This window comes from Oncorhynchus keta, unplaced genomic scaffold (genome assembly GCF_023373465.1).
Source record: "Oncorhynchus keta strain PuntledgeMale-10-30-2019 unplaced genomic scaffold, Oket_V2 Un_scaffold_24390_pilon_pilon, whole genome shotgun sequence".
Taxonomy (NCBI): Eukaryota; Metazoa; Chordata; class Actinopteri; order Salmoniformes; family Salmonidae; genus Oncorhynchus; species Oncorhynchus keta.
This window is the reverse complement of record NW_026290879.1, coordinates 102,501-114,512: the sequence shown is the minus strand read 5'-3', so window position 1 is coordinate 114,512 and position 12,012 is coordinate 102,501. Positions and strand designations below refer to the sequence as shown.

The 12,012-nt window shown below is 36.9% G+C and overlaps 1 protein-coding gene across 1 annotated transcript in view; it reads left to right on the top strand.

Annotated features, from left to right (window-relative positions):
* Positions 1-1,698: 1,698 nt before the first annotated feature.
* The window catches only part of LOC127928241 (serine/threonine-protein kinase/endoribonuclease IRE1-like), a 52,867-nt gene continuing 42,553 nt past the window's right edge, over positions 1,699-12,012 (top strand). Inside the window, 2 exon segments of the mRNA XM_052515367.1 lie at positions 1,699-2,172; positions 7,129-7,243. Coding sequence (XP_052371327.1) covers positions 2,104-2,172; positions 7,129-7,243 — 184 coding nt within the window. The 5' untranslated portion in view covers positions 1,699-2,103.

Here is a 12,012-nt window from a genome sequence, read left to right as displayed (position 1 = left end):
TGGCTACCCAGACTATTTGCATTGCCCTCCCCTCTCCACACCACTGCTACTCTCTGTTGTTATCATCTATGCATAGTCACTTTAATAACTCTACCTACATGTACATTTTACCTCAACTAACCGGTGCCCCCGTACATTGACTGTGTACCGGTACCCCCCTGTATATAGCCTCCACATTGACTCTGTACCGGTACCCCCTGTATATAGCCTCCGCATTGATTCTGTACAAACCATTTCTGTATGGACCTCGTTTTGTGCATCGGGGGCGTTGTCATGCTGAAACAGGAAAGGGCTTCCACGACGTTGGAAGCTCAGAATCATCTAGAATGTCATTGTATGCTGTAGCGTTAAGATTTCCCTTCACTGGAACTAAGGGGCCCGAATCATGAAAAACAGTCCCAGACTGTTATTCCTCCTCCACCAAACTTTACAAATGCACTATGCATTGGGGCAGGTAGCGTTCTCCACCAAACTTTACAAATGCACTATGCATTGGGGCAGGTAGCGTTCTCCACCAAACTTTACAAATGCACTATGCATTGGGGCAGGTAGCGTTCTCCACCAAACTTTACAAATGTACTATGCATTGGGGCAGGTAGCGTTCTCCACCAAACTTTACAAATGCACTATGCATTGGGGCAGGTAGCGTTCTCCTGGCATCCATTTACATTTACATTACATTTAAGTCATTTAGCAGACGCTCTTATCCAGAGCGACTTACAAATTGGTGCATACACCTTATGACATCCAGTGGAACAGCCACTTTACAATAGTGCATCTAAATCTTTTTAGGGGGGGGGGAGAAGAAACCCAGTTTCTTCCTTCAGACTGCCAGATGGTGAAGCGTGATTCATCACTCCAGAGAACGCGTTCCCACTGCTCCAGAGTCCAATGGTGGCGAGCTTCACACTGCTCCAGAGAATGCGTTTCCACTGCTCCAGAGTCCAATGGCGGCGAGCTTCACACCAGCCGACGGTTGGCATGGTGATCCTAGGCTTGTATGCGGCTGCTCGGCCATGGAAACCCATATCATGAAGCTTCCGACAAACAGTTCTTGTGCCAAAGGAAGTTTGGAACTTGGCAGTGAGTGTTGCAACCGAGGACAGACGATTTTAACACTTCAGCACTTGGTTGTTCAGTGACCATGTGTGGTCTACCACTTCGCTACTGAGCCGTTGTTGCTCCTAGACGTTTCCACTTCACAATAACAGCACACAGCATTAATTTTGAAATGTTTTTAAAAAATCTATAATTATGTTCACCTTAGTACCCCTTGCACTATAAACTGAGAAAAGTCAGGGAAAATTACAAGAAGAACAAGAAACAGAGCGACACAGGCTCAGAGAGAGGAGGAGAGAGAGAGATAAATAAAGGCATATATAGGCATCTTCTCTGTTCTACCACCATCTCTATTCTCTTTCACCATCTCTATTCTCTTTCACCTGCGAGCCACATTGCCGTTTCCACGTGTTCTAAGGTGGCGTCCAGCTCATTCTAAACCCCGCCCCCCCCCGTTACAGTTCAACTCTCCTTTTACCATTGGACGGAACGGCCGTCAATCAAACAAGAGGGCGGGGCCAGACCCACATGATTTGACAGCAGGTCGCTTTGAGCCGTTTAGGCTGAGTTATATACTTTATGATGGGTATGTTGGTGAGGAAAAACCGCCACATAAACAAAACCACTATATTCTCTGTTATTTAACTATTTTGATTTGAATTTTTTTGGGACCATTCCGTCGGTCCTGACCGCCTACCGACGAGAACCAAGGACACCCTCTCTAACTGACGTCACAGGATCCGTTCCAACACGGAAACCGTAATGGTGGGGGCTCGTCGTTTAGTCGGTACTGTTGTGATGGTCTCTCCGGATCTCTCATCCTACTTCTATCCACAACCTGTTAACACACGTTAAATAAAACACGTCAATCTTAAAGAAGACTTTAAAAACAAAAGTTCAACAAACGAAGCCCTGTCGCTGTGTAAAAACCAAAATGGACGATCGCTGGAGAAAAGTTGACAGATAATTCGACCTCTGTTCTTGTAAGTTTAATTAACACGTTTCTTTGCGTTGATCGAGATTCCCGTTGGTAGATCTACAACCATGGGGAAGTTAACACGCTGTCTCCTCCTGCTGCTGTTGCTGCTGTCTTGGAAAGGAACCGACTTACAGGTGAGTGTTTGTTGTTGTTGTTTACTTGTTTATGGGTGAGGGGAGGGGAGGGGGGACCCGGGTGTGTGGCTCGCTGGGTACCGTGCCACTGTCCGGTTGGTCTATTTCGGGAAACCGTACAAAGAGAGAGAGGGGACTCTAATACACTTCAAGAATAGTATGCTGGAAATGAACAAACCCCCCTCGTCTGTCCTGTCTGTCCTGTCTGTCTTGTCTGTCCTGTCCTTTGTAGGTTACTTTTTAAAATGCAATCCGTCATAGTTACCTGTCTAACATTGTAGGCAATAACGTAACTAATGGTGCGTAAAGAGGGTATATCGCTCTCCGTAACTAATGGTGCGTAAAGAGGGTATATATCGCTCTCCGGCGTTTTACCATTTGGATGCCTCTATATGTTGTAGTTTAAAGGTAAAGGTATTGCACATTGAAACGCGTGTGGACATTCCTTGTTAAATGACCACATATCCTTTTAAGGCGCCACACAGAGTCCGGTTCTATGATGCCACCCCTTGTTGAGTAAATACAGGAGTGTCGCGGTTAAACACACAACATGTGGTAAACGGTCTCTTTGCTGAGAAGGAGACGGGGTGGTGGTAAGTCTCGCTATTCAGGTTGTCTTGGTGTAACGGACATTTCCAGGTGAAAAACAAGGAGAGCAGTGGTTGATAACAGTCAATCAAAGATCGATCCAGTTTAATACGATCATTTACGGCGACATCGCCAGAACAGAAGCAGGCCCGTTTTATATTCTATTCAGACAGCACCTAATGTTCATCTCCAGAACAGAAGCAGGCCCGTTTATATTCTAATCAGACAGCACCTAATGTTCATCTGCAGAACAGAAGCAGGCCTGTTTTATATTCTAATCAGACAGCACCTAATGTTAATCTCCAGAACAGAAGCAGGCCCGTTTATATTCTAATCAGACAGCACCTAATGTTCATCTCCAGAACAGAAGCAGGCCTGTTTTATATTCTAATCAGACAGCACCTAATGTTCATCTCCAGAACAGAAGCAGGCCCGTTTTATATTCTAATCAGACAGCACCTAATGTTCATCTCCAGAACAGAAACAGGCCCGTTTTATATTCTATTCAGACAGCACCTAATGTTCATCTCCAGAACAGAAGCAGGCCCGTTTTATATTCTATTCAGACAGCACCTAATGTTCATCTCCAGAACAGAAACAGGCCTGTTTTATATTCTATTCAGACAGCACCTAATGTTCATCTCCAGAACAGAAGCAGGCCCGTTTTATATTCTAATCAGACAGCACCTAATGTTCATCTCCAGAACAGAAGCAGGCCTGTTTTATATTCTAATCAGACAGCACCTAATGTTCATCTCCAGAACAGAAGCAGGCCTGTTTTATATTCTATTCAGACAGCACCTAATGTTCATCTCCAGAACAGAAGCAGGCCCGTTTTATATTCTATTCAGACAGCACCTAATGTTCATCTCCAGAACAGAAGCAGGCCTGTTTTATATTCTATTCAGACAGCACCTAATGTTCATCTCCAGAACAGAAGCAGGCCCGTTTTATATTCTAATCAGACAGCACCTAATGTTCATCTCCAGAACAGAAACAGGCCGGTTTATATTCTATTCAGACAGCACCTAACGTTCATCTCCAGAACAGAAACAGGCCCGTTTATATTATATTCAGACAGCACCTAATGTTCATCTCCATAACAGATATTCTATTCAGACAGCACCTAATGTTTATCTCCAGAACAGTTCATCTCCAGAACAGAAGCAGGCCCCTAATGTTCATCTCAGTTTTTATATTCTATTAGACGAGGATGTTCATCTCCAGAACAGAAGCAATCTTTCTCATGTGGCCCATTTATCTCCTTCTGTAGCTCAGTTGTTAGAGCATGGTGCTATTCAGACAGCACCTAATGTTCCAGGGTAGTGGGTTTCTATTCAGACAGCACCTAATGTTCCCCAGAACAGGACCACCCACCTAATGTTCGTAGAATGTATGCACACCTATGACTGTAAGTCGAACTGTTTTATTCAGACAGCACCCTTGAACAGATAAAAGACAGCACCTAATGTTCAGCTAAATGGCATATATTATTATTATTATTATCTCCAGAACAGAAGCAGGCCCGTTTTATATTCTAATCAGACAGCACCTAATGTTCATCTCCAGAACAGAAGCAGGCCTGTTTATATTCTATTCAGACAGCACCTAATGTTCATCTCCATAACAGAAGCAGGCCCGTTTTATATTCTATTAACGAGGAGTCGGCAATCTTTCTCATGTGGCCCATTTATCTCACCGTTCCTACCGATCTGCGTGCCGGTTGTGGTTTTCATGTCCACATTTTTCATAGTGAATAGTTCATTTACAGACTCTCTTCTCTGTATACATCAATGAGGTCTTGACTCTGTCAATCACCACATCCTCATCGGCAGACTCGACAGCCTTGGTTTCTCAAATGATTGCCTCGCCTGGTTCACCAACTACTTCTCTGATAGATTTCAGTGTGTCAAATCGGAGGGTCTGCTGTCCGGACCTCTGGCAGTCTCTATGGGGGTGCCACAGGGTTCAATTCTTGGACCGACTCTCTTCTCTGTATACATCAATGAGGTCGCTCTTGCTGCTGGTGAGTCCCTGATCCACCTCTACGCAGACGACACCATTCTGTATACTTCCGGCCCTTCTTTGGACACTGTGTTAACAACCCTCCAGATGAGCTTCAATGCCATACAACTCTCCTTCCGTGGCCTCCAATTGCTCTTAAATACAAGTAAAACTAAATGCATGCTCTTCAACCGATCGCTACCTGCACCTACCCGCCTGTCCAACATCACTACTCTGGACGGTTCAGACTTAGAATACGTGGACAACTACAAATACTTAGGTGTCTGGTTAGACTGTAAACTCTCCTTCCAGACCCATATCAAACATCTCCAATCCAAAGTTAAATCTAGAATTGGCTTCCTATTTCGCAACAAAGCATCCTTCACTCATGCTGCCAAACATACCCTTGTAAAACTGACCATCCTACCAATCCTCAACTTTGGCGATGTCATTTACAAAATAGCCTCCAATACCCTACTCAACAAATTGGATGCAGTTTATCACAGTGCAATCCGTTTTGTCACCAAAGACCCATATACTACCCACCATTGCGACCTGTATGCTCTCGTTGGCTGGCCCTCGCTTCATACTCGTCGCCAAACCCACTGGCTCCATGTCATCTACAAGACCCTGCTAGGTAAAGTCCCCCCTTATCTCAGCTCGCTGGTCACCATAGCATCTCCCACCTGTAGCACACGCTCCAGCAGGTATATCTCTCTAGTCACCCCCAAAACCAATTCTTTCTTTGGCCGCCTCTCCTTCCAGTTCTCTGCTGCCAATGACTGGAACGAACTACAAAAATCTCTGAAACTGGAAACACTTATCTCCCTCACTAGCTTTAAGCACCAACTGTCAGAGCAGCTCACAGATTACTGCACCTGTACATAGCCCATCTATAATTTAGCCCAAACAACAACCTCTTTCCCAACTGTATTTAATTTATTTATTTATTTTGCTCCTTTGCACCCCATTATTTTTATTTCTACTTTGCAAATTCTTCCATTGCAAAACTACCATTCCAGTGTTTTACTTGCTATATTGTATGTACTTTGCCACCATGGCCTTTTTTGCCTTTACCTCCATTATCTCACCTCATTTGCTCACATCGTATATAGACTTGTTTATACTGTATTATTGACTGTATGTTTGTTTTACTCCATGTGTAACTCTGTGTCGTTGTATCTGTCGAACTGCTTTGCTTTATCTTGGCCAGGTCGCAATTGTAAATGAGAACTTGTTCTCAACTTGCCTACCTGGTTAAATAAAGGTGAAAATAATTGTAATTTTTTATTTTTATAATAACGTCCTCGTATTTTAATATAATAATTATATTAATAATAATTTAATATAATTAATGAAAATTCAATCCAAACCAAAAAATTTAAATGAAACTAAAAAGTAACTTTTAACTTTTTTATATTTCTAATTAAGTAAAAAAACAAATAACATTGCAGCCTGCAGTTTGAACAAGATTGTTTAAAATAAAAAATTAAAAAATAATAATAATATTATAAATCACATTGGTTACACATGGCCTGTCTGCTACGAACTTGAAACATTGTATCAACTATTAACTTTAACCTGCTAACAAACACGCTGCATTGTATAAAATATTCTGGGAACCTTAGTTTCCTGCACCAGTGAGCTCAGGACAGCTGGAATGGCTATTTGTTCAAGGATGTAAAAACAAGATAATCAGTAATGACAGCTGGAGGCTATTTGTTCAAGGGGATAATCAATCCATCTATCTAATCCATCCATCACTGTTCAGAAGCAGCCTATTTTATGACGTTTCCACTGGATCAGAGCATGACATTGTTCCCTTTCACGCTGAATGGTGGTCGAAAGGGAGAGAGAGCTGGAAAGATTTTCCAGGTACACCGAGGAACTATATCAATGGATGTAAAAGCAAGACTTAAGGCAATAGTATCCACAAAACACCGGTCTCAACGTCAACAGTGAAGAGTTGTAGGGGTTTAATGGCACAGGCAGGGAGCCCAGCCAACAGCGAGTTGCAGTAATCCAGACGGGAGATGACAAGTGCCTGGATTAGGACCTGCGCCGCTTCCTGTGTGAGGCAGGGTCGTACTCTGCGGATGTTGTAGAGCATGAACCTACAGGAATGGGCCACCGACATGAGGACCAGACCAGCTACCTACCTATCTATAATACTGTATGTGTCTGTTATAACACTGTTCAGACATGAGGACCAGACCAGCTACCTACCTATCTATAATACTGTATGTGTCTGTTATAACACTGTTCAGACATGAGGACCAGACCAGCTACCTACCTATCTATAATACTGTATGTGTCTGTTATAACACTGTTCAGACATAGTCTCTCTCTCTCACTACTCCCCAGGTGAAGTCAGTGAGTGTAACTCTACCAGAGTCTCTATTGTTTGTGTCTACTCTGGATGGGAGTCTACATGCTGTCTCCAAGCAGTCTGGAGACATCAAATGGACCCTCAAAGAAGGTCAGCACCCGCTCTCACGCCCACATACAGTATAGTGTATTACTATATACCTACAGTGTAGTATAATAATATATAGTATAATAATATATAGTATAGTATAATATGTAGTGTAATAATATATACCTACAGTATAGTGTATTAATATATACCTACAGTATAGTGTAATAATATATAGTATAATAATATATAGTATAATATAATATGTAGCGTAATAATATATACCTACAGTATAGTATAATAATATATAGTATATAATAATATATAGTATAATATGTAGTGTAATAATATATACCTACAGTATAGTGTATTAATATATACCTACAGTATAATAATATATAGTATAATAATATATAGTATTGTATAATATGTAGTGTAATAATATATACCTACAGTATAGTGTAATAATATATAGTATAATACTATATAGTATAGTATAATATGTAGTGTAATAATATATAGTATACTATATGTAGAGTAATAATATATACCTACAGTATAGTATAATAATATATAGTATAATAATATATACCTACAGTATAGTATAATAATATATACAGTATAGTAATATATACCTGCAGATTAGTTTAATAATATATAGTATAATAATATACATCTACAGTATAGTGTAATAATATATAGTATAGTATAATAATATACACCTACAGTATATTATAATAATATATAGTATAGTATAATAATATATAGTATAATATACTAATTTATACCTACAGTATAGTATAATAATATATACCTACAGTATAGTATAATAATATATAGTATAATATACTAATTTGTACCTACAGTATAGTATAATAATATATACCTACAGTATAGTATAATAATATATAGTATAATATGTATAGTATAGTATAATATATACCTATAGTTTAATAATACATAGTATAATAATATATTGTATAATATATACCTACAGTATAGTATAACAATATATAGTATAATAATATATACCTACAGTATAGTATAATAATCATATATAAAGTGTAATAATATATACAGTATAATAATATATACCTACAGTATAGTATAGTGTAATAATATATAGTATAGCATAATAATTTATACATACAGTATAGTATAATATATAGTATAGTATAATAATATATAGTATAATAATTTATAGTATAGCATAATAATTTATACATACAGTATAGTATAATAATATATAGTATAGTATAAAAATATATAGTATAGTATAATAATATATAGTATAGCATAATAATTTATACATACAGTATAGTATAATATATAGTATAGTATAATAATATATAGTATAGTATAATAATTTATACATACATACAGTATAGTATAATAATATATAGTATACTATAATAATTTATACATACATACATACAGTATAGTATAATAATATATAGTATAGTATAATCATATATAGTATAGTATAATAATGTATACATACATACAGTATAGTATAATAATATATAGTATAATCATATATAGTATAGTATAATAATGTATACATACATACAGTATAGTATAATAATATATAGTATAGTATAATAATGTATAAATACATACAGTATAGTATAATAATTTATACATACATACATACAGTATAGTATAATCATATATAGTATAGTATAATAATGTATACATACATACAGTATAGTATAATAATATATAGTATAGTATAATAATGTATACATACATACAGTATAGTATAATAATATATAGTATAGTATAATAATTTATACATACATACATACAGTATAGTATAATCATATATAGTATAGTATAATAATGTATACATACATACAGTATAGTATAATAATATATAGTATAGTATAATAATGTATACATACATACAGTATAGTATAATAATATATAGTATAGTATAATAATTTATACATACATACATACAGTATAGTATAATAATATATAGTATAGTATAATAATTTATACATACATACATACAGTATAGTATAATCATATATAGTATAGTATAATAATTTATACATACATACAGTATAGTATAATAATATATAGTATAGTATGATAATATATAGTATAGTATAATAATATATAGTATAGTATGATAATATATAGTATAGTATAATAATGTATACATACATACATACAGTATATTATAATATATAGTATAGTATAATAATTTATACATACATACAGTATAGTATAATAATATATAGTATAGTATAATAATTTATACATACATACAGTATAGTATAATAATATATAGTATAGTATAATAATGTATACATACATACAGTATATTATAATATATAGTATAGTATAATAATATATACATTTACATTTAAGTCATTTAGTATAGTATAATAATGTATACATACATACAGTATATTATAATATATAGTATAGTATAATAATTTATACATACATACAGTATAGTATAATAATATTTAGTATAGTATAATAATTTATACATACATACAGTATAGTATAATAATATATAGTATAGTATAATAATATATAGTATAGTATAATAATGTATACATACAGTATAGTATAATATATAGTATAGTATAATAATATATAGTATAGTATAATAATGTATACATACAGTATAGTATAATATATAGTATAGTATAATAATATATAGTATAGTATAATAATATATAGTATAGTATAATAATTTATACATACATACAGTATAGTATAATAATATATAGTATAGTATAATAATTTATACATACATACAGTATAGTATAATAATATATAGTATAGTATAATAATATATAGTATAGTATAATAATGTATACATACAGTATATTATAATATATAGTATAGTATAATAATATATAGTATAGTATAATAATGTATACATACATACAGTATAGTATAATAATATATAGTATAGTATAATAATTTATACATACATACAGTATATTATAATATATAGTATAGTATAATAATGTATACATACATACAGTATAGTATAATATATAGTATAATAATATATAGTATAGTATAATAATATATAGTATAGTATAATAATGTATAGTATAGTATAATAATGTATACATACATACAGTATAGTATAATATATAGTATAATAATATATAGTATAGTATAATAATATATAGTATAGTATAATAATGTATACATACATACAGTATATTATAATATATAGTATAGTAATACACTGCTCAAAGAAATAAAGGGAACACTAAAATAACACATCCTAGATCTGAATGAATTAAATATTCTGATTAAATACTTTTTTCTTTACATAGTTGAATGTGCTGACAACAAAATCACACAAAAACGATCAATGGAAATCAAATGTATCAACCCATGGAGGTCTGGATTTGGAGTCACACTCTAAATTAAAGTGGAAAACCACACTACAGGCTGATCCAACTTTGATGTAATGTCCTTAAAACAAGTCAAACTGAGGCTCAGTAGTGTGCGTGGCCTCCACGTGCCTGTATGACCTCCCTACAACGCCTGGGCATGCTCCTGATGAGGTGGCGGATGGTCTCCGGAGGGATCTCCTCCCAGACCTGGACTAAAGCATCCGCCAACTCCTGGACAGTCTGTGGTGCAACGTGGTGGTTGGTGGATGGAGCGAGACATGATGTCCCAGATGTGCTCAATTGGATTCAGGTCTGGGGAACGGGCGTGCCAGTCCATAGCATCAATGCCTTCCTCTTGCAGGAACTGCTGACACACTCCAGCCACATGAGGTCTAGCATTGTCTTGCATTAGGAGGAACCCAGGGCCAACCGCACCAGCATATGGTCTCACAAGGGGTCTGAGGATCTCATCTCGGTACCTAATGGCAGTCAGGCTACCTCTGGCGAACACATGGAGGGCTGTGCAGCCCCCCAAAGAAATGCCACCCCACACCATGACTGACCCACCGCCAAACCAGTCATGCTGGAGGATGTTGCAGGCAGCAGAACGTTCTCCACGGCGTCTCCAGACTCTGTCACGTCTGTCACATGTGCTCAGTGTGAACCTGCTTTCATCTGTGAAGTGCACAGGGCGCCAGTGGCGATTTTGACAATCTTGGTGTTCTCTGGCAAATGCCAAATGTCCTGCACGGTGTTGGGCTTTATGCACAACCCCCACCTGTGGACGTCGGGCCCTCATACCACCCTCATGGAGTCTGTTTCTGACCGGTAGAGCAGACACATGCACATTTGTGGCCTGCTGGAGGTCATTTTGCAGGGCTCTGGCAGTGCTCCTCCTGCTCCTCCTTGCACAAAGGCGGAGGTAGCGGTCCTGCTGCTGGGTTGTTGACCTCCTACGGCCTCCTCCACATTTCCTGATGTACTGGCCTGTCTCCTGGTAGCGCCTCCATGCTCTGGACACTATGCTGACAGACACAGCAAACCTTCTTGCCACAGCTCGCATTGATGTGCCATCCTGGATGAGCTGCACTACCTGAGCCACTTGTGTGGGTTGTAGACTCCGTCTCATGCTACCACTAGAGTGAAAGCACCGCCAGCATTCAAAAGTGACCAAAACATCAGCCAGGAAGCATAGGAACTGAGAAGTGGTCTGTGGTCACCACCTGCAGAACCACTCCTTTATTGGGGGTGTCTTGCTAATTGCCTATAATTTCCACCTGTTGTCTATTCCATTTGCACAACAGCATGTGAAATGTATTGTCAATCAGTGTTGCTTCCTAAGTGGACAGTTTGATTTCACAGAAGTGTGATTGACTAGGAGTTACATTATGTTGTTTAAGTGTTCCCTTAATTTGTTTGAGCAGTGTATATACCTACAGTATAATAATATATAGT